The sequence below is a fragment of the Capra hircus genome, chromosome 9 (assembly GCF_001704415.2).
Source record: "Capra hircus breed San Clemente chromosome 9, ASM170441v1, whole genome shotgun sequence".
Taxonomy (NCBI): Eukaryota; Metazoa; Chordata; class Mammalia; order Artiodactyla; family Bovidae; genus Capra; species Capra hircus.
In genome coordinates this window covers 69,229,739-69,253,942 of record NC_030816.1, presented here as the reverse complement: position 1 = coordinate 69,253,942, position 24,204 = coordinate 69,229,739, and the positions used below count along the sequence as shown (strand labels likewise).

General features: G+C 41.2%; 1 protein-coding gene across 8 annotated transcripts in view; it reads right to left on the bottom strand.

The window, feature by feature from the left end:
* The window catches only part of UTRN (utrophin), a 556,454-nt gene that overhangs the window by 3,172 nt on the left and 529,078 nt on the right, over positions 1 to 24,204 (bottom strand). For 7 of the 8 annotated variants that reach the window (XM_013966586.2, XM_018053300.1, XM_018053301.1 and 4 more), the window contains 5 exons: positions 11,675 to 11,833; positions 11,042 to 11,282; positions 8,119 to 8,227; positions 6,526 to 6,624; positions 2,399 to 2,421 (listed from right to left, as the gene is read on the bottom strand). In XM_013966586.2, coding sequence (XP_013822040.2) covers positions 2,399 to 2,421; positions 6,526 to 6,624; positions 8,119 to 8,227; positions 11,042 to 11,282; positions 11,675 to 11,833 — 631 coding nt within the window. The remainder of the gene's footprint in view (positions 1 to 2,398; positions 2,422 to 6,525; positions 6,625 to 8,118; positions 8,228 to 11,041; positions 11,283 to 11,674; positions 11,834 to 24,204) is intronic. The other variant, XM_018053303.1, reaches the window with a different exon arrangement.

The window sequence follows — 24,204 nt, the reverse complement described above, 5'->3', positions numbered from 1 at the left end:
GGACCCAAACTTCACTCATCCTATGGTACTATGGCCTATGGATTTTCTGTCTCCCACACCTATTGCATCCTCACTATTCTTCCTACCAGACTTGGGTGCAAGCATTATCATCACTCCTCTGCCTCTTCCCTTGAACTGTTGTACTCTCTTGGCCAAACAACTACTTCAACTTAAATGCAATAAATTTCAAGTTAAATGCAATAAATTTCAAGTTAAATGCAATACTCGGCCTACTCTGGTGCCTGTGCCCATGAACTTGAATGTAGCTGAAGGGCAACACATAGTCCTGCAGACAGGCCTCAAGTTAAATTCACAAGCAAGCAAGTGGTGGCCTTTAATGCTACCTGGCAATCACTCTATTTCCACATGCTCTCCCCAGCTCCAAGCAGCTACTGTACATCTTCCAGTCTCTCCTCATACCTCCAAGGCCTCCTCCCCACCCTCACTCTCTGCTGAAGCCCTTGCTTGTGATCCACTAAGACAACAGAACAATCACAGGACTTCTGCTCTCTGGGATAAGGTTCTTCCTTCTCACAGGCTCTCACACCACAGCCACTGATCTACTTCATATTCCCCTGTGTTCCCTCCAGTTACTAAAGATGAACCATTGGTGCTTCCCCTTAACATCTTAGCCTCTTGTGCCATTAAGACAGTAGCACAATCAGAGGGTTCATGGTTTCAAAAAGATTAATAAACAAGTTCATAAGGAAAAATGTTCTCCAAAGATTTATTGTGGTCTTGGGACACACTATTTCTAAGACTACCTGATAAGGAAAATACTGAAAAACACATGGGTTATATCTGCCAACAGTTCTCAGCAAATTCTTAAATGAAAAATCAAAATCTTCTCCCCTCAGAGGAACAAAGCAGCTTTGTGTACTGCCCCAGGCACAGCTTTTAAGTCCATGTTCTGCGGTAGATATCCAAAGTAGATGTTTGGGAGAACCCTGTCAGCTAAACCTATCTGGGGTAATTTTACATAGTACATAGAACTATTAAAGGCTTGAGTAGACTGAGTGACTTTCACTTTGGGCTTCCCTGGTAGCTCAACTGGTAAAGAATCCACGTGCAATGTGAAGACCCTGGTTTGATTCCTGGGTCGGGAAGATCCCCTGGAGAAGGGAACAGCTACCCACTCCAGTATCCTGGCCTGGAAAACTCCATGGACTGTATAGTTCATGGGGTCACAAAGAGTTGGACACGACTGAAAGACTTTCACTAAAAAGCTGTTAGAACACAAAAGATCTGGCAACTGGGGCATCTGGAAAAACTGGCTTGGGAGGGGTCCCCCTCCTCAGACTGACAAACTGTTGTACCAAATCAACTAACATGTCAACAAGTTTCCTTATTTACACGGGGAATAAATCAAAAGTGCTGTGCTGTGCTTGGTCACTTGTCGTGTCCCACTCTTTGTGACCCCATGGACTGTAGCCTGCCAGGCTCCTCTGTCCCTGGGATTCTCCAGGCAAGAATACTGGAGTAGGTTGCTGTACCCTCCTCTAGGGGATCTCCCCAACCCAGGAATCAAATTCATATCTCCAGCATCTGCACGGCAGGCAGGTTCATTATCCACTGAGCCACCTGGAAAGCCCACTAAGACCCCCTAAATCTTGTTTCCATTAGCTCATGGTATCAGACTGTGGAGAAGCAAAGCTACAGGTCTGTCTCCTGACTGCCTTCATAAGGCATGTCACTGGTCTGTTATCAACTGCACACAGGCCTCCTGAATGCATGATTTCTCCAGCCTTGCAGAGCTCTTAAACTGCAGCTGTATGCAACATATGCAGTAAGCAAGGGCACCAGTATAAAGACAAACACTGACTGAATAGTGTCAGAGCAGCATTTTACGCACTCTCATCAAGCACAGGATATGAAGTAAGTGAAGAGCAAAACAGGGAGAAATCATGTCCTAGGGCAGGGCTGGTAGGCACTGCGAGTGAGCTGTGCAGGAGGGTCCTGTGCACTATCAGGAAGCCAAGGGATAAACTCCATACCATGGTGCTACCAAGAAATGGGAAGAAAGGGGTCTAACAGGAAAACATTCTGTCCCTAAATAAAAACAGAGCATGGTTCATGGACTCTGAATGCACATCTATAGCATAAAAGAATTTCAATTCTCTGTTTTCATAAGGTGAAAATATAGCAAAAATCAAAAATCAACAGTAGCTAATCGTTTAAACATTTTATTTTAAATAAAGAAAAGAAAAAATACAAAATAAAAAAGCAAACTGGCCGTCCTGTAAAGCATGTGGGATCTTAGTTCCCTGAACAGGGATCGAACCCTGACTCTGCATTGGAAGCACAGTCTTAACCACTGGATCACCAGGGAAGTCCCACTAATCGCTTACTCCAAGTTATAATCTATAACACCTAAACCAATCAACCCATGAACTCTTACCTGTGGCCTGCTGGGGAGATTTGCTGAAAGAGAAAACAAAAACAGTCAACTGCAGGCAGTTCTGTGGTTCTCCCTTTTATGCATGCAAAGTGTGAACTGCACCATTCCCAGCTGCTAAATGGATATTAATAAGAAAATAAGGAAGAGCTTTGGGGAAGTTTTGTTTTTTTGGCCAGATGCTTCAACAGGGCTAGTTTCCCTACTTAGCTTTTCATATCCCATGTGCTTTAAGAAATAAAAATTCCACCAAAATATGCAAAAGATACGCCAGCTCTCTCAAATCAGTACATGCTAAAGCATTCAGTGAATAATTAGTTTTGCAAAAAAAATCTCAAAATTTCCCACTGAAATCATGCCATATATTTGGTTTATGCATTAGAACAGAGAAAATTCTGTATATTCTCCTGAATAGTACAAATTCTGACCAAGAAGTCATTAAGGAAATGCCAGGGCCAGAGTCTTTAGTTTCTGCCACCCTTCCCCCAAAGACCAGGAAGATGGTGGCAATAACCTAGTCTTTAGCACTCAGAAGTCTTGTAGGAACTTGGGTTAATCCTTGTGCCTTCCATGGGCTAAGTTAAGAGCATGAGATAAGTTAAAATATGGTGTCTAATTTGCTTTTGCATCTGAGCAGCTCAGTTCCTCCTTGGTGGCAGAGGGCATGTGCAGTGAAGCTGATCCAGTACAACTTGAAAGGGCAGCCACTAGCACAGCTCTTCTCTAAGGCCTCTGAGGTTTCATCTCTCCCTTTCACTGTGACATCTCACAATTTCTGAACTGGTACTCAGCCCTGGGAGAGAGAGGCGCTCCACTGCTTATGATGGTAGCATCTGTTCTGGGTCATTAAAGATTGTCCCTAATCAAACAGCATGTGACTACTTTCATCATTCCATTTTTTTGTTTCCCCCTTTTTGAAGGGAAACAAACAAACAAACAAAAAAAAAAACCTGTGACCACACAGTAGGTGCTTCGTGAGAAAAAGATAGAGCAAGAAGTGGAAGCTTCTTATGATGCCCTGGAGGGAAAGTGTGCACCCCAGTAGTATTAGGGGGAATAATCAAGTCCTACCAATTATGTAAGTTATATCAGGGAAAAAAGAGTGGACTTTCTTACATATGGGAATTACACTTGCACAGAACTACACCCTCTTGAGGGAAAGCTTAGTTGCATGAGCATGAAGTATACCATAGGCAGAGTTAAGCTTCTCTTCTCAGTAACAAACAGCCAAATCCAAACAGAAATCAAATCTGTTTTGCTGCAAATCAGTATTTTAACCCTGTAGCCTCTTATTAAATAAAGGCTGCAAGTACCCTCTTGAACAAATCATACAAACACATATTTTAAAGAAATCAGGAAATCATTGTATTTTAGTAGGTCTTGAAGTTTTGATGAATGTCAATCAAGCTCAATAAATATAGGCAATTCACAGTGAGAATATGCCTGCAGATAAAATAATTTAAAAAGCATTTGTTAGTCTATTAGTGAAAATAATATTCAGCTTACTACTAGCATTCTGTATATTTGGATGACATAAAAGAAAAAAACAACAACAAAATGCTGTTACACTGAAAAAATTAGTTACAGCAGTCAGTGGAAATTTTAGTATATCAGTTAATAGGCAACTCGATTACATTCCCTTCATTAACTTCTTGCCAGTAAGAGATGGAAATGCTTGTCTCTGCTCTGAAACTCAACATAAATAATTAAAAGAAAACTTTAAAAGGCCATAATTCAAGGATGCTATCAGGACCAAGTGGGACATTAATCCAAGATAGAGGAATTCTAAAGTGTTATGTGCAACAATATACAGACACAGTAAGAAAAAAAAGTCATGTTTAAGTAGGCAATTCATGCAATTAGGATTTAAGAATACAGTTTCATTTTAATTCCAAGAGTGCCAGGAGCGGAAATTCACTTGTGACCATGCTAATTTTTAATTCACAAAGGATCAAAAGTCAAGATTAACATGCAGATCAATTCACTGTATGCTGGTGACCAGTAATTTTAAAGTTCTCATTAGTTAAAGGGGCTCAAGAAATTGGCTTGGCATTGGGAGGATGCCAATCCAATTTGCTTTCAAAAATTCTCCAAAGATGGTCAGTAAGCTTTGGGAGTTTGTGATGGACAGGGAAGCCTGGCATGCTGCAGTCCATGGGGTTGCAAAGAGTCAGACATGACTGAGCGACTGAACTGAACTGAAGCTTTGGACATGAAAAGGCTTATTAAAGTATTTGCTAGCTTGTACAGCTTAAAAGGGGCAAAAAAGCAAAGGACTCTGACAGAACCTTCTAAGTACTATCTGGTACTATCAATTAAACCTTCCTTCCCAATAGGAAAATTTAATCATTCATTCATTCACTCATTCAATTCAGAAATATATTGGGCACCAAATCTCTGGCAGGTGCTCATTTCTATTCTATATCCATTAAAAAAAAGTTTAATCAATCCAGGCAGAATTTTTAAAGTATATATCAATTTCATAAATAAATCAATTTATGTTTTATTTTTATGAAAAGCTATCCCTGTCTTGGGAGATTTTTATATTATCAAAGTATAAAAACTCTTTACTGTCACTTAAAATGGTATTTTCTGAGAAGACGGAAAGGGGTGTAACGACAGGCTGTTTTATATACTACATATATATGATGAATAATATATAATAGTGCTGTGCTGAGCTAAGTCACTTGCTGTTGCTGCTGCTGCTGCTGCTGCTGCTAAGTCACATCAGTCATGTCCGACTCTGTGCGACCCCGTAGATGGCAGCCCACCAGGCTACCCCGTCCCTGGGATTCTCCAGGCAAGAGCACTGGAGTGGGTTGCCATTTCCTTCTCCAATGCATGAAAGTGAAAAGTGAAAGTGAAGTCACTTAGTCATGTCCAACTCTTCGCAACCCCATGGACTGCAGCCTACCAGGCTCCTCCTTCCATGGGAGTTTCCAGGCAAGAGTACTGGAGTAGGTTGCCAGCGCCTTCTCCGTAAGTCACTTGAGTTGTGTCCAAATCTTTGCAGCCCCATGGACCATAGCCTGCCAGACTCCTCTTTTCATGGGATTCTCCAGGCAAAAATCCTGGAGTGGGCTGCCATTTCCTATGCCAGGGAATCTTCCCAACTCAGGAATTGAACCCGAGTCTATTATGTCTCCTGCATGGGCAGGTGGGTGGTTCTTCTCCACTAGCGCCACCTGATATGTAACACTAAAATCTTAGTGTAATGGCTGACTAGAGTTAATCACCCTAAAATTATAAATTTTAAAGTAATACATTCTGATTTCTTTAAAATATTATTTAAAATATAATCACAGCATTAAGTAGTGTGTATGTCTGTACAGTAAGCTGTTTGTTTGAAACAGCAGAAATGTTTTCGCTGACAGCTCAGTAGCAAGATGCTAAGGTGCTGAAGACAAAATGTTTGGGGGAAAAAAATCAATAAATAACAATCATACAGTTTCCTCTGGGATTTTTATTTGGTTATTTTCTGGCTCTTGGTTGTTCATATGGAAAAATTCATGGGGTCACAATCTGCCATGCTTTAAACTGTTTGCCCTTTATACAGTGACTATTTTATTCCTTAAGAAAAGAACCCCCGAACTGAAAAAAAGAAAAAAATAACAAAACCAAACCCACACCAAATCAAAAAACAGGGTGGCGGGGGGTGTGAAACTGAAAATAATCCCTTTTTACATCTGAACTTGATGACATCAGAAGATAATATCTGAAGAAAAGAAAAGGAATGACTTAGAAAAAGCTATTCTCAGACTTTGTCTGGCATACCGCAAAAAACACTCTTTTGGAGAAATGTACCTTTCTTACTATGGCCTGCACTGAAGAGGATAATTTCTCCTTAAAGACAGGCTTGTTTTATGTGCCCCATGTTGTCGCTCACAGGGCAGATCAAAGGATCTCAAAGAGCAGGGTGGCACTGGCTCTCCAGCCCAGGATGTGATGGCATCCAGGTTGGGCTTTGTTTGCCTTGCTGACATATGGAAAGCTTGATTTATCTTCAAATAATGTTCAGTCTCGCTTCCAATACTGCTGTTATCTCACCAAAGAAGACAAAGGGCCTCACACAGGAAAAAAGAAATGGAAGGAAAAAGCACAGCAGTGGCGTTACGATCTTTCATACTCACGGCAACAGGATGGAAACGTACTGTTGATCTGCTCCATGACCTCTGTGAGGTCCGTGCTGGTGTCATGAGGGGGCGCCAGCAGCTCCTCTGCCGCCGTGCCTGCAGATACAAAGAACAGATGCTCTCAAATTCACGTCAGGTCTTCCATTAAAACCCAACTGTGGGGGAAAAAATGCCAGTACTGGCCTCTAAACATCCGTGTGAAAATAGTCTCCTTGCAAAGAATAATTTTAGGGGAAAATTCCAAAATCATTTCTGCATTAATTTCTGGTAACAGAATTGTACATAATTAAAATGTATTAGATGTTTCTATAGAAAGAATTCAAGTGCCAGGGGAAAATTCACGAGTGAAAAATAAGTAATGGGGTCATATGATTTCTTAGTTAGAATTCCACTATTTTGCACAGCTATTTTAAAAATAACTTTATTTATTTTTGGCTGTGCTGGGTCTTCATTGCTGCATGTGGGCCTTTCTCTAGTTGCGGAGCACAGGCTCTAGGGCGTTGCAAATTTCAGTAGTTACAGCACATGGGCTTAGTAGTTGCAGCTCCCAGGCTCCAGAACACAGGTTCAATAGTTGTGCTGCAAGGGCTTATTAGTTTCTCTGTGGCATATGGGATCTTCCCAGACCAGGGACTGAACCTGTGTCTCCTGCATTGACAGGAGGATTATTTACCACTGAGCCACCAGGGATGCCCATCAAGTATATTTTCATATGAGAAATATATTCCATCAATTTTTTCCTTTCCTTCTTGATGGAGACTTCAGCATAGGCTAGCTGACACTGCTACAAAATTAGAAGTATTTTATAAGATACTTTCTATTTTGACATTTATTTACTCTACAATCAATAGCAAAATAATTCTCATTTAACAATTTAAAATAATTTCACTATTTTAGGTTTTCCTTTGATATATGCAGCAAAAGGTATCCCATTAACAAATTAATTTGGTTAACGTATGGGGTTCTCAGTAGGATTTTAGAACTTAATTTTATCAATAACAAAATGTCATTCCAGAATTCCTGGTTGACAGAGCCCATCCTCACAACAGTGACAGGTCCCCATTGTGACCAATGACAGGCTAGGTGGGACTTCAACCCTCAGATGAGGGTGGGTGAGGCAGAAATGTCTGGGAGAACTAGGATGGAGAAAGCAGAATACTGAGTCCCCAGCCCTGGGCAGAGGAAACTATATTTGATGTGATATTCTTTAGTCGTTTATTCTGAATGTGTTACAACTATGAAATTTCAGAGACAGAAGTTTATTGAAAAAAAAAAATCATTCCTAAGGCAAAGAACAAAATAAACTGTTGCTCATCCCAAAAGGAAGGAGTTCTTTTTCCCCTCTCATCAAAATTTGATTCACTACTACACCTTACACAAACAAGTGCATTATAGTTTATTATTCTAAAATGCTTGCTTTTTTTGGTATTGTTAAAATGGCTTTGTACTCAGCTGAGATGAAAGAGAATACAAATTCCCTTATGCTTAAGGCACGCATGTGCAAGAATGTTATTTAAAATGAAAAGTGCACAAATGGCAAAGCCCGGGGTAGACCAGGGGAGAGAGTAGCTGAGTCTTGCGGACACAGACCTGCCTGGTGGAACTGTGGGCCCGGGTCTGGATCCAGCGAATAGTTCAGTGCCGACTGCTGAGGGGAAGCCCAAGGAGAGACGCCATTGATTTGTGAATCAGATTCAGGCTGAAATCACATTCAGAGGTTAGAATTGAAGAGATTCAAAAAGTGATTAAAGAAAACATCTCTGTTTCTAACTTCCCTTCCCCAACTACGGATAGTTAAATCACATAACATCCCTTCACCCTCCGTCATTTTCAAATATGCTTTAACATCAGTTGGTGGACTCACTAGTGTTCAACTGAGGACCAAAGGGTCCTTCTCTTTGGATCTGAGGACTTTGAAGAATTCACTTGGTTATATGGCAGGATTTACCTATCAATGTCAGGCTCATTCCCTCAATTGTTCTACTACTTGTATGTCAACCAAGCGATTTTGGAAAGGTGTTTCATTCATCTTTAAAATTAACACTGCTTCTCATCCAGTAAATTTATCTAATTTAAAAATTATGCAAATTTTTAATTTAAATCAATATTTAAGGGCAATATTGGAGAGCAGTAAAGGGTATGATTTTGGTTTTTTTGGTTTTTTATTGAAGTTGCTTTACAATGTTGTGTTAGTTTCTCTTGTACAGCAAAGTCAGTCAGTTATACATGTATACATATACCCACTCCTTTTAGGTTCCCATATAGGTCATTTCAGAGTACTGAATAAAGTCCCCTGTGCTTGAAGAGCATGATTCTGGATTCAGCTGCTTGGATACAGACTTGGCCACTCAGAGCTGTCTAATTCTGAGGCAATTTTACAACTATCTGTTTTTTATTTACACAAACCTAGATTTTTTTAAATTTAAAAACTAGGGTTGGTGATAAGAATATCTGCACGAGAGGGTTTTGTGAAGGAGGTGATCAATTAGAAGTGATTGGAATGGACTCTGACACACCTAATAAATACTTCACAAAGGCAGGAAGGTTCAAATGGTGATGGATACATTGACAGGTACATGGTCAGATTAGAAAAGTGTGATTCATTGTAAAGGCAATGCAGAAGTTCCATTGATTTTGATGCTGTTTGTTTCCATTAAATCTAAATTAGCTGAAGTCTGGCAGTTTTGCTAGTTTTTACTATCAGAGTTGAATTTTCCATCAGCTGTTGGCATTCATGCTAGGTCATTAAGAAGAGATAAGAGCCTTATCGTCTAGAATATACAGAGCTATTTAGATATCCGATATCTTGTAAAGCATTACTGTGTAATTCTGAAGGCTCATGAGCCATTAGGCAGCTCAGTCTAATGGGAGGAAGAGAGTGGGGGGAGGCAGGGGGTGAGCAGGAGAGCCTTGGCTCTCTTCAGAGCATCACCAGGCTACAGCAAACACAACTTTCAAGCACAACTGCCTTCCACAGAAATTCTACCTGTGCCCTAAGTCCTTAATACTCACACTTCATAGTCTAAATAAGAGAGTTCAAGGAAAAAGTCATCTTTTGTCCAGGCACCATTCAGAAACATCATACTTACAATATTGACAATATAGTTTTTCTGTTGTATGGGAGTGACATCAAGGTAAGAACCTAATATTCGAAGGACTAAGAGAAAGCCTGCCAGGCCTTGGGGAAGGTCTAAATAATGCACAGTTTCTAAATAAACCTTCTCCCCCAAAACAGTCTCACGCAAAGTCTGAAACAATGACAGACATTCAGAAAGTATAAGGGGTGTTTTGTGGCCCGCTGTATAGGTAATGCAAAAATTACACTGTTTTGAATGATTCTGACAAGTTAAAAGAGACTGCTAAGCAACTGTGAAAAGATGGTTTTCTAAAATTTGAGAAAATCACTGGAGAGAAAGTTGTTTCTGCCTTTGATTCATACATCATTTCTGGAGAAAAGCATTCCTATTCACTGTCTAGGGGCCCCCACACTACATGGGCCAGAAAAGAAAGCAAAAGATAGCATGAATGTTGATCTCAGGGATTCTTCAGGAGAAGGAAGTTCCAGGCCCATCATCTAGGATTCTCCACAATAAACACCTGCTGCAAAGATATCTTCACTACTAGCTCTGTGACATGATCCCCACTCTTCAGCTGCTAGATGTAATCAGTTACTTAATTCTCCAAAGTGTGTATGTCTTTATAGATGATACTGTCTTGTTATATATCATACTACCTTGTTATGGTCCCTCACAAGATTGCAGAAACTATATCTGATGCTTCTTTTATATCCCAAAGAACACTGTGTTTCAAAATCGCAGGCTATTATCCACTGATGAGTTATAAAATTGGGCCTGACCAACACTAAGAAAGATAGAAGAAAAATGAAAGGGAAGAGGGGAAGGAGGGGGAAGGAAGAAAGAAGGGGGAAGGAAAATAGAAAGAGGCAGTATTTTTTAGTAACAGCAATTAGTATTTTGTATCCATCATACTCGTATGCATTCATCATAATGCAAATTGTATTTTTATTGTCGAGAAAGTTTGCAAACAACTGCCATAAAACATGGTGCTATGTGAGGAAATAATAGCTGAAAATTAATAAACATCTGTTACTTAATTTCTTGAAAATAGTTTATGGGAAGGAGGTTTTAGCATGAAGAGTTCAGGTCACTTCCTTTCCCTTAATAGCCACAGATGTTTCCCAAATGTAATTTATGCAGATATATGTGACAGGATGTTTTCCCTTAACCTATTCAGAGCTGAGACAGATTTCAGTCTTAAAGAAGAATGAGCAATTCCATCTTAAGCTGGGAAAATGCTTTTTTTTTTTTTTTTTGGTGCCAGTGAGGATTTAATGCTGATGTTTGTAGAGGGATTTCTAAGCCAGTTGAAATCAAGTATGGAGAGGAGAAACCAGAAGTGAATCTTTCTACTGACTCTGGGACTGGGCCCCATGGGACGTGGGACTAGGGCAGATGGTGTGGGGACAGGGGACGCCAGGTTCCACACACTCTACCTGCTCTAGCAGCTGCCGAAGTCGGTGGAGCTGAGACTCCAACTGCTTGTTGTGATCTTCTAAAATCTGCATCCTAGCCTCCAGCCGACCTTTGTGCTGCCTGAGGAGTTTCGCCTCTGCTATAAGTTCTGAATCCTCAGACGTGTGATGCGGGGACACAACAGAGTCTGGAGGGGAGCTGACAGGGAGGCCCCTTCTCAAGTGCTGCTCTTTCAGCTGCTCGTATTCCACCTGCAGATTTCTAGTGGAGAAGCGAAAACTAGAATTAGTATTGGACATATCACCTTCTTTCCAAAATTGCCCATGAGCTCCAAAGGTAGCCCAGGCTACTTATTTCTTCATAGGTAAAAACATTTATCAATGGGATAAGCAAGCATGAATAAAACCATAGCTTTAAATAAATAGATGTTCTAACAGACAGCACCCCTGAACCCTGGAATGTAGCTGTAATCTGTACCCAGCTGCCCAGTGTGTTAATGACCTCTGAAACTTTGCCTCCATGGTATTTCCTGGACAACAGTCCTGAAAAAAGAATGGGTAAGGGCCATGTGGAAGTGCACATGAAAGGATTTCCCATGAGAAGTCTTCCCAGGGTGAAAGACTCTTGATTTCGCCGAAGTCTATCTAGCGCACCTTTGTTCTTCCTCCAGGTCGGCAATGATCCGCTCCAGTTCTCCGCGTTCTTCCCTTTCTACCAACTTCAGGATCTGAGCTGGACTCTGGGGCTGGCTCACCGGGGACTCCCCTCCAAGCGTCTGGCAGTATTGCTGGATGAGAGCATGCTCGTCCTCCCTGAGGTGACAAAGCAGATATACACAAAGGCTCACATTTGGAGGTGGATGTCGCTGGACATAGAGGAAGCAGTAACGATGACAGTCAGGCTGGCTGCTGAGCCTCTACTGCCTTAAAACCCAACACCCCTATAAGGTGTCCGACTCTTTGCGACCCCACGGGCTGTAGCCTACCAGGCTCTTCCATCCGTGGGATTTTCCAGGCAAGAGTACTGGAGTGGGTTGCCATTTCCTTCTCCAGAGAATCTTCCCGACCCAGGGATTGAACCCAGGTCTCCTCATCAGACACTAAATCCACTAGCTCCTTGACCCTGGACTTCTCAATCTCCAAAACTATAAGAAAAAATGCTTGTCATTTATAAACCATCCAGTTTAAAGTATTTTGCAATCACTGTCCCAATCAAGTACTTTTTTTCACTATCTTTAGCATGTGGTTGAAAGCAATTTTATAATGATTTGTAACCCAAAGGGTGGTAGAGCTAATTGTTACATTCTTTCATTTAAGTAACTTAGTATAAATTATAATTGTAGATATTTATAAAATATCTCTATGTATTCTATTTGATATTATCAGCATATCATTTCTAGGATCAATCATTCTGTATTAAACAAGGAATTCCATTTAATTCACTTGGGTTCTCCCACTTTTCTAACTACTTGTCTAATGGACTAGATGTATTAATAATGTGGTCAAATAGAATAACTGACAAACAGAAGCATAAGAGAGTAGACAAAGTTGACATGTTTATGGGAAGGAAATGCTTTACCAGCAAGCTTGGAATCCCTCTCCTTCTTTTACCAGAAATCCAGTCAGTCAGTGTCAGTTGCTCAGTTGTATCCAACTCTTTGTGACCCCATGGACTGTGGGAACTCCAGGTTCCTCTGTCCACGGAATTCTCCAGGCAAGAATATCGGAGTGGGTTGCCATTCCCTTCTCCAGGGATTTTCCTGACCCAATGATTGAACCTGGGTCTTCAGCACTGCAGGCAGATTCTTTACCATCTGAGCCATCAGGGAAGCCCAGAGATCCAGTCAGATCTTGTAAATGTGCAAATGATAGATTTCCTGGTTAATGCTAGCAGGAGAGTCCTGCTACACAATACCTTGGGCAGATTGTACCTGCTCTGTTTTTTATGGCTTTTGGTAAACAAATCCTGGAATCTATGGATGTATAGGGTGCATGCGTGCACGCTGTCGCCTTAGTCATGTCTGACTCTCTGTGATCCTATGTACTGTAGCCTGTCAGGCTCCTCTGTCCATGGGATTATTCTCCAGGCAAGAATACTGGAGTGGGTTGCCATGTCCTCCTCCAGGGAATCTTCTTGAACCTGCGCGTCTTATGTCTCCTGTATTTTCAGGAAGGTTCTTTACCACCAGTGTCACTTGGGAAGCATGTATAGGGTAGGGCTTCAGAAAAACATCTTGTAAGTTATGCAGCAATCAGAGTATAAAATGGAGCTATCCCATGCCTGAACCAGTTCCCTCCTGTGTAATGATGTGACTATAAATATTCCTTAAAGAGCTTGTCTGTTGCCCTGGGGTCAGGGCACATCCTATAGCAGCCAGAAGGAACCAGGTGAGTGGCACGGGCAGGCCTGGACCTTTTGCTTATGCCCTGGAGCTGATGAACATGCTTGATACTGGGCAAGATCTGTGACTCTGAGTCGCTTGAAAATCTAACCTTGTGTTATCACAGTTTACTCTGATAAAGAGGGGACATGAAATTTCATCTGAGAGGTAGTGCATTCTTAGAAAAGTTGTGTCTTGATCATTGAGATCAGAGTGATACAAAGAAGCAAATGAAGATAATGAATGTTAGGGCTGCAAAACCGCCAAAGCCAAGGTTCAAATGAGCCCCTTGTTAGTCTACATTGCTCCTTTATCAGTAAACTTCCCTAACCTCACCTTCCTTCTATTATCAAATGAATAAAAAAGGAATAAACTGGAAATAAGAAACACAGATGGGAAGGATTGAAATAAGCTATGGCATCATCCTTTGATGACCAGTCTTGTAAAAAGGCGGTATCACTGTGAAATAAATAAGGAAGCATAGAGAAGAATCTCACACTTGCTCCTAAATTTAGAAGGATGAGGATAAGAAGGGAGAATGGCTCCTGCACTACTGCAGGGCAGCAGTGTTTGAAAGCAGAACCCAAAGCTCTTAGGATGCCCATGGAGCAAAGCCAAACAGAAACGTGGCAAGGAGGTGTGCGCATGCACATTTTGAGGAGGGAGAGGGTATTTTCTTGATAGGGAATAAATGGGTAATTTATTATTGTACCCTAAACCTAACCTTATTATGAAGGAGCAGAGAAGGCTATGAGGCTAATGTACCAACATCACAGGGACGCCAATTAGCTGCTAAGGATGACAAGACTCTAATTCAGTAATGCTTGGAGTCACTTCACCCAATTTAAGTAAAGAGAAAGACCATAACGAGAGGGGATTATAAAGTACATATCAGATATATGGACAGAACAAATGGACAAATTGGAAAGATACAGTGTGTATAAAACAAATAATAAAATAATTAAAAAGTAAGACTAAAGCAGAACATTTAAAATATTTCTTAGGCCAAAAAAGATGAGTATAGAAATCAAAAAGACTGAGTATGCAAAAAAAAGAAGCAGTAACAAAAGAAAAGTGCTCATATATATCCCAGTGAAATTTTATCTCATCAGAATAAAGCATCACAAGCAATCAGACAGAAATCAAAACAAAACAATAAATCATTTATAAAGAAAGAAAAAAGTTTAGCCTCCTACTCTCCATAATGTTTAATGTCCAAAGATACTGGTCAATGCCTATAGTCCTAACCTGGCCGTTCTTCTGACCAGCCAGGTTATATAAATATACAGCAAAGCACTTTGTCCATAATGCAAAAGAAAGAAAGAGCAACAATAATGCAAAACAGAACCAAATTAGGTGGTAATCTCAGGGATTGTAATAAATAAGAGTGATAAACTCATGCTCACATTGGTTTAAAAAGCAATTAATTATATAATTCCTATGAGTAACTCACCTAAAAGAAAATCAAAGACCAGAGTAAAAGTTAAAAAAAAAATACTATAAGGATAAGTTAGAGGAAAGCTTGGCCCCTATAAGCTCCCTGGCAGACCTATGATTGGATTATAGACCCTCACATGGTGTCTCTCCCATATTCTGAGACATTAATCCATTTATGTCCTTGGAGCACTTATGCCTTCAGGCACCTGACCTCAGGAATTATACTTAATGCTCAGTATTAACACCAACTAAATATCTGTTTTAGAAATCTGGGGACTATCCACATTGAAACAAATACAAACAGCTAAGAGTTACAATTTGACCTGTGATGCATCTTGCTGTCAACATTTATATAGATTCATTTCTTTTGGGAAGTGTATGGGGCTTTAACATAATATTATTATTTTAAAAATATAAGTACCATCATCATCTCTATCATTACATTCTTTTAATTAGGTATCTGGAAGAAAATTAAGACAACTTTTCCAGAACTAAGAATTTAAATATCATTCATATATAGCATATAATTTTAGTCTTAAGTGGTTTTCACAGACTACTAGTCCTAAAAGTTAAATATAAAAATAGATATAGTTGAGTTCTTAATTATACAGTCATGAGGTACCAGATTAAAGTCATTTAACATCAGTAGTGTGCCCAGTGCTAAAATAGAAAATGCCACCAACATGTGGACTGTACCAATGAAATACAATTAGACAGAACACCATTACACTGTATTTAAGTCATGCATAGTAAACACTGTCTAGATTACAAAATTAGTACTTATCCAATGACAAAAGAACTGTGATTCATTGAATGACCTTTTGTAAGTAAGACATAAACAAAAATAACAATAATTTCCTTCCTTTAAAGATTTGTTTTGTTCCAGGCTCCAGAGTTGCAAATAGCAACACCAGTGCAAATCATGCCAGCACACCAATTTCATCCTTCCACATACAACAAGGTCACTCAAGAGAGGAGGTGGAGTGAGATACCCTGATGGCAATGGCCTAAGGAAATGTCCTTGGGTTTCAGCTACTCAGATTTCCCAGGACTATCCTGGGTCCTGTCTCTTTTTGAGACAGGCCTGGTTCATTCTTTGAAATGAAAGAAAATTAAGTTGTGTCTGACTGGCAATCCCAAGAACCGTAGCCTGCTAGGCTCCTCTACCCATGGGATTCTCCAGGCAAGAATACTGGAGTGGGTTGCCATTTCCTTCTCCAGGGGAACTTCCCAAGCCAGGAATTGAACCCAGGTCTCCCACATTGCAGGCAGATGCTTTACCAACTGAACTACTCAGGAAGCCTTGAAAGAAAATTAGTATCCTAAAATGAATGCGTTTACAATTTCCAAGTTAAACTTTCAGAAGAAAAGGGAGTACTGTGGATTAGGTTTTAGTTCAGTTCAGTCGCTCAGTTGTGTCTGACTCTTTGCAACCCCATGAATTGCAGCACGCCAGGCCTCCCTGTCCATCACCAACTCCCAATTAGGTTTATGTGAGGTAAAATGCCATGAGATTAATTCAGGCCTAGGCTGAAGAAGTAGCAGCCCATGATGCATGAAGGGTCAACAACTCTTAGGAATTAACCAGATTCACCAAGTGGCACTAGTGATAAACAACCCGCCTGCCAATGCAGGAGACATAAGAGACCCTGGTTTGATCCCTGTGTTGGGAAGATCCCCTGGAAGAGGACATGGAAACCCATTCTAGTATCCCTGCCTAGAGAATTCCATGGACAGAGGAACCTGGCCATCTACAGTCCATGGGGTCGCAAAGAGTCAGACACAAGTGAGTGACTAACACTTTCACAGAAGATGCACGCTGTGAGGGGCCAGGGAACTGGTTCCACAGACCAGTTTGAGGGACAGAGAATGGCTCAAATTGCAGGATAGGATACAAATGACTAAAAGGGCCTGGGGTAACTTAGAATTACAAGCTCAAGTCTCAAAATTCATACCTCAAGGCAGGGGCTTTCTTTTACTGTCGACAGCTGAGACCACCTAAAAACCAAATTTGGGAGGTTGGGCACAGCAGATGTTGAATTACAAAATCTTCTCCTTGGGTCTGGACTGTGAAGCTGGAGCACAGATGGACATGAGCAGAAGCAGAACAAGGACAGAAGGGACTAGAAGGATGTGTGGATGCTCTGACCCTCCCACCTCCCCCACTGCAGGAAGCCCTCCCTTCCCACACCAGCTGAGGCCGTGAAGTGAGGCAGTCAGGCATGGTCAAGGGTGCCTGTGCCTGGAGCCAGGATGCCTGAGTCTGAATCCCAGCTCCACCAGTGACTACAAAATCCTGGACAACCTCCTTCACCTTGCGGGATCCTGATTTCCTCCTCTATAAAGTGGTGTAATGAGAACAAGAGCATCATGGACAATTGAATCAGCGACCGTGGGCAAAGTGCTTAGAACAGTGCCTGCCTGGCTCCTGACTGCCTGCATGCTCAGTTGCTTCAGTTGTGTCCGACTATTTGAGACCTTATGGACTGCAGCCCACCAGGCTCCTCTGTCCATGGGATTCTCCAGGCAAGAATACTGGAGTGGGTTGCCATTTCCTCCTTCAGGGGATCTTCCCAACCTAGGGATCAAACCCATGTCTCCTGCATTTTCTGCATTTCAGGCAGCTTCTTTACCACTGAGTCACCAGGGAAGCCCTGCCTGGCTCTTTAGGGTCTCCATATCAAGGAGGAGATGGTGGTTGTTTTTGTACCATCACCATTATTATTCAAGAGATATTTGCTAATATTTCTATACCCTTGCTTGGAATAACAAAAACCTCAACTCACGAGGGCCTAGGGGTAAGGTGGAGAATTCAAGAGAGAGGAAAAATTCCAAAAATCATTGTGGAAGTTTACTAACATACAAATTTTGGCTTAAGGCACTCAGTTGTTTTTTTTAACCCTTCCCAACAACAATAAAAATTACTAGTACCTTGGGATTTAAATTGCTAATACTGATGTTGGTTGCCTCCAGACAGATCTGAGAGTGAAGCAGAAGAGTCAAGCCTGCCTTAAAAAGCCACTGATCCCTCATTCAGAAGTTGGCAATACTGTTAGGTGGCACTGAATACTGTCATCTATTGTCTCTGGGGATTGTATCAGTATCCTACCAATGCCAGAGCCTTAAGAAACTTCCAGGAAAAGGCCAGGGTGTTAAGAGTATATTGCACACGTGTGTGTATGCTAAGTAGCTTCAGTTGTGCCCAGTTCTTTGTGATGCTATGGACTGTAGCCTGCCAGGCTCCTCTGTCATCGGATTCTTCAGGCAAGAATACTAGAGTGGGTTGCCGTGCCCTCTTCCAGGGGATGTTTCTGACCCAGGGATTGAATCTGCATCTCTGAAGTCTCTTGCATTGGCAGGCAGGTTTTTTACCACTAGCGCCACCTGCAAAGCTCATATTGCACATACACCTCCTGCTACTATAATCAGGTCCTGTAAGAAATAGATAAGCCTTGATCCAAGCTAAAAGCAAAGAAAGAACAACACTGTGTCTTGTTAAGGGCAGCAAACATTTCTTACTGTATCCCATGATCTAAGATGCTAAATTATTAGATGGGAAACTTAGCAGGAGAGCCAGGAAAATAGTAGGTTTCATTCTTAACTCTGCTCTCATGAGGAGCGCTGTCAATTCAAAGGAGGGAATAGTCACCCTCATTGGGATGAGCTATCCACTGGGAGAAAAGATATTTATTATCGTAATACTTATTCACTTTGTCAAGTCAATAATGCCGGTTAAAGTGAAAATATCTGGGGCTTCCCTGGTGGCAAAGTTGTGAAGAATCCGCCTGTAATTCAGGAGACTCAGGTTCAATGGCTGGATTGGGAAGATCCCCTGGAGAAGGAAAAGGCAATCTGCTCCAGTGTTCTTGCCTGGGAAATCCCATGGACAGAGGAGCCTGGTGGGCTACAGTTCATGGGGTTGCAGAAGATTTGAACATGACTTGGTGACTAAACAACAACAATGAATTTTGTCAAACCACCAGACTTAGGTCCTAAGTAGGACTTCGAAGGTTGAGTCCTTGTTAGATTTCTCACTTGAATGATCCCTGCATGTTCATAGGAAAAGACCCCCAAAATACTCAGTAGTTTAAAGTGTGGAAGAGCAAAGGACTTCCAGATTGGCTTTATCAAAGTAAGACTTCTTAAAATATTCATCAAAAATATTAATGTATCAGTAACTAGACAACAATTTCTCTTTAGTGATTTACACATTCTTACACTATTCATTTAATCTCCCACAAAAGGGAAAATTTGCTTCCTTGCCTTTTCTAGTAACTCAAGGCCATCACATTCCTTCACTTTCAAAGCCAGCAGTGTAGCACCTGTAAAATCTCTTTGTATGTCACCTCTGCTCTCAGAGTGTGTATCCCAAACTTTGACTCTCCTCCTTCTTACAAAGACCCTTGCAGCTACACTGGGCCCACCCAGATAACCCAGGCTAATCTCCCCATCTCAAAACCCTTAATTTAGTCACTTGTGCAAAGTCCCTCTTGCCATGTAAAGTCACAGTCATAGGTGTCAGGGATTAGGATGTGGATTTCTTTGGGGGCCTATTATTCTTTCTACTTTAAATGCCCTCACCATGTTCCTCCTCTATCCATCTCCCTGCTAGGCCATAAGATACTGAAGACAGCATCGACCTTTACAGAACTGGGCACGTGTCAGGGGTGTGCTGCTAAGTGTTTACCAGCAGCTTCTCTACAAGATAAATAAAAAGGCCCTGCTTTGTAGCATTCCTCGTCCAAGGTAAGGAGCAGCAGCTGTGCTTTGCTGGAACAGCCGTGAAGAGATACCCTATGCCCAAGGTAAGAGAAACCCAAGTAAGATGGTAGGTGTTGCAAGAGGGCATCAGAGGGCAGACACACTGAAACCATACTCACAGAAAACTAGTCAATCTGATCACACAGACCACAGCCTTGTCTAACTCAATGAAACTAAGCCATGCCTGCGGGGCAACCCAAGATGGGCGGGTCACGGTGGAGAGGTCTGACAGAGCGTGGTCCACTGAAGAAGGGAATGGCAAGCCACTTCAGTATTCTTGCCTTGAGAACCCCATGAACCCCATGAAAAGGCAAAATGATAGGATACCAAAAGAGGAACTCCCCAGGTCATTAGGTGCCCAATATGCTACTGGAGATCAGTGGAGAAATAACTCCAGAAGGGATGAAGGGATGGAGCCAAAGCAAAAACAATACCCAGTTGTGTATGTGACTGGTGATAGAAGCAAGATCCGATGCCGTAAAGAGCAATATTGCATAGGAACCTGGAATGTCAGGTCCATGAATCAAGGCAAATTGGAAGTGGTCAAACGAGAGATGGCAAGGGTGAACGTCGACATTCTAGGAATCAGCGAACTAAAATGGACTGGAATGGGTGAATTTAACTCAGATGACCATTATATCTACTACTGCAGGCAGGAATCCCTCAGAAGAAATGGAGTAGCCATCACGGTCAACAAAAGTCTGAAATGCAGTACTTGGATGCACTCTCAAAAATGACAGAATGATCTCTGTTAGTCTCCAAGGCAAAGCATTCAATATCACAGTAAATCCAAGTCTAGGCCCCAACCAGTAATGCTGAAGAAGCTGAAGTTGAACGGTTTTATGAAGACCTACAAGACCTTTTAGGACTAACACCGCAAAAAGATGTCCTTTTCATTATAGGGGACTGGAATGCAAGTGTAGGAAGTCAAGAAATACCTGCAGTAACAGGCAAATTTGGCCTTGGAACGTGGAATGAAGCAGGGCAAAGACTAATAGAGTTTTGCCAAGAAAATGCACTGGTCATAGTAAAAACCCTCTTCCAACAACAGAGAGAAGACTCTACACACGGACATCACCAGATGGTCAACACCGAAATCAGACTGATTATATTCTTTGCAGCCAAAGATGGAGAAGCTCTACACAGTCAACAAAAACAAGACCAGGAGCTGACTGTGGCTCAGATCATGAACTCCTTATTGCCAAATTCAGACTGAAATTGAAGAAAGTAGGGAAAACCGCTAGACCATTTAGGTATGACCTAAATCAAATCCCTTATGATTATACAGTGGAAGTGAGAAATAGATTTAAGAGCCTAGATCTGATAGATAGAGTGCCTGATGAACTATGGATGGAGGTTTGTGACATTGTACAGGAGACAGGGATCAAGACCATCTCCATGGAAAAGAAATGCAAAAAAGCAAAATGGCTGTCTGAGGAGGCCTTACAAATAGCTGTGAAAAGAAGAGAAGTGAAAAGCAAAGGAGAAAAGGAAAGATATAAGCATCTGAATGCAGAGTTCCAAAGAATAGCAAGGAGAGATAAGAAAGCCTTCTTCAGCGATCAGTGCAAAGAAATAGAGGAAAACAACAGAATGGGAAAGACTAGAGATCTCTTCAAGAAAATTAGAGATACCAAGGGAACATTTCATGCAATGATGGGCTCAACAAAGGACAGAACTGGTACGGACCTAACAGAAGCAGAAGATATTAAGAAGAGGTGGCAAGAATACATGGAAGAACTGTACAAAAAAGATCTTCACGAACCAGATAAGCATGATGATGTGATCACTAATCTAGAGCCAGACATCTTGAAAAGTGAAGTCAAGTGGGCCTTAGAAAGCATCACTACAAACAAAGCTAGTGGAGGTGATGGAATTCGAGTTGAGCTATTTCAAATCCTGAAAGATGATGTTGTGAAAGTACTGCACTCAATATGCCAGCACATTTGGAAAACTCAGCAGTGGCCACAGGACTGGAAAAGGTCAGTTTTCATTTCAATTCCAAAGAAAGGCAATGCAAAAGAATACTCAAACTACCGCACAATTGTACTCATCTCACATGCTAGTAAAGTAATGCTCAAAATTCTCCAAGCCAGGCTTCAGCAATATGTGAACCGTGAACTCCCTGATGTTCAAGCTGGTTTTAGAAAAGGCAGAAGAACCAGAGATCAAATTGCCAACATCTGCTGGATCATGGAAAAAGCAAGAGAGTTCCAGAAAAACATTTATCTCTGCTTTATTGACTATGCCAAAGCCTTTGACTGTGTGGATCACAAGAAACTGTGGAAAATTCTTCAAGAGATGGGAATACCAGACCACCTAACCTGCCTCTTGAGAAATCTGTATGCAGGTCAGGAAGCAACAGTTAAAACTGGACATGGAACAACAGACTGGTTCCAAGTAGGAAAAGGAGTACATCAAGGCTGTATATTGTCACCCTGCTTATTTAACTTATATGCCGAGTACATCATGAGAAATGCTGGGTTGGAAGAAACACAAGCTGGAATCAAGATTGCCGGGAGAAATATCAATAACCTCAGATATGCAGATGACACCACCCTTATGGCAGAAAGTGAAGAGGAGCTAAAAAGCCTCTTGATGAAAGTGAAAGAGGAGAGCAAAAATGTTGGCTTAAAGCTCAACATTCAGAAAACGAAGATCATGGCATCCGGTCCCATCAATTCTTGGGAAATAGATGGGGAAACAGTGGAAACAGTGTCAGACTTTATCTTTTGGGGCTCCAAAATCACTGCAGATGGTGACTGCAGCCATGAAATTAAAAGACACTTACTCCTTGGAAGGAAAGTTATGACCAACCTAGATAGTATATTCAAAAGCAGAGACATTACTTTGCCGACTAAGGTCCATCTAGTGAAGGCTATGGTTTTTCCTGTGGTCATGTATGGATGTGAGAGTTGGACTGTGAAGAAGGCTAAGCGCCAAAGAATTGATGCTTTTGAACTGTGGTGTTGGAGAAGACTCTTGAGAGTCCCTTGGACTGCAAGGAGATCCAACCAGTCCATTCTGAAGGAGATCAGCCCTGGGATTTCTTTGGAAGGAATGATGCTAAAGCTGAAACTCCAGTACTTTGGCCACCTCATGCGAAGAGTTGACTCACTGGAAAAGATTCTGATGCTGGGAGGGATTGGGGGCAGGAGGAGAAGGGGACGACAGAGGATGAGATGGCTGGATGGCATCACGGACTCGATGGACATGAGTCTGAGTGAACTCCGGGAGATGTTGATGAACAGGGAGGCCTGGTGTGCTGCGATTCATGGGGTTGCAAAGAGTCGGACACGACTGAGCGACTGAACTGAACTGAACTGATGGTTTAAATACTTCAGTGTGGCCAATTTAAGCTAATGACTTCACTGAATATAGAGCTGAAAAAAGATTCATAGTTGCACACCACCTGACACCCCAAGAGCACAGGTAACAGTAAAACGAGGTAAAATAACTAAGATGTGATGCGTCCTGAGTATTATTTTTGTTATTATTTTAATCTAATCTGTTGGTTTGCAAGTATATACATGGGCTTCCCAGGTGGCACTAGTGGTAAAGAACCTGCCTGCCAATGCAGGGGATATAAGAGACACGGGTTTAATTCTTGGGTCAGGCAGATCCCCTGGAGGAGGGCATGGCAATCCACTCCAGTATTCTTGCCTAGAGAATTACATGCACAGAGAAGCCTGGTGGGCTACAGTCCATAGGTATATACAAATGAATTTTAACAATGTCTTTGTTTAACAAGCAGCTTACAAACTTCCTGAAAATTTAACAACCAGCTCTCACAACTGCCTCCAGCACACCACTGCAATGTAGGCATGCAATAAGTTTTTTTTTGGATGGAAGAATGAGTTAATATATTTCTTGACAGTATATTAAAATGTATTCAGCTGTTAGTCATATGATTATTTTGTCATTTCTCTGACATTAGTGCTAAATTTAAAAATCAATAGTGCCTTTTCTAATTTGAAAATAGGAAATACTAAATTTGATTACTGTCTTTACTTGGATCACAAGGTGTGACAAACACATTTAAAGAATTTAAGTTTTGTTTTAATTAGTAGTTTTAAATTTTGTTTCATTCTTTAGCTATTTCTCAACCTTGATGGAAAATATGTTGATTTAGGATATTCAAGATACTTAACTGCTTTATAAGAAATACATACTAAGAGTTTAAATATGAAACAAGCATTATGTATATGCTCTTACCTTGGTTTGGGAATTGTTCCAAACACACAGTACATTAATAATAATGTATAAGTCACTACTGTATTGTTATAAAGTACTAACTTGCTAATTTTTGAAATTGAAAATTGAAAAATCTCCTGAGAACTTTTATTTATAAGCTTAATGATAGTAAAACAATTAAAAACAAATATTGACCAGGAGACAGTTCATGTTAGAGTACCTTAGGTATTTCAACTTGGCTGTCTCTATGATCTTTTCTAGTATAAAATACTAAGAACCAAGTTTGACAACTTTCCTGGCAACCTTAGAGCTTCCCAACAGATCCAAACCACAATGACTGGGTGAGCCAACTAAGCTCCACACTACTGAAATCATAAGACACCATCCAGAATTGAAAATATTAATTCCAAG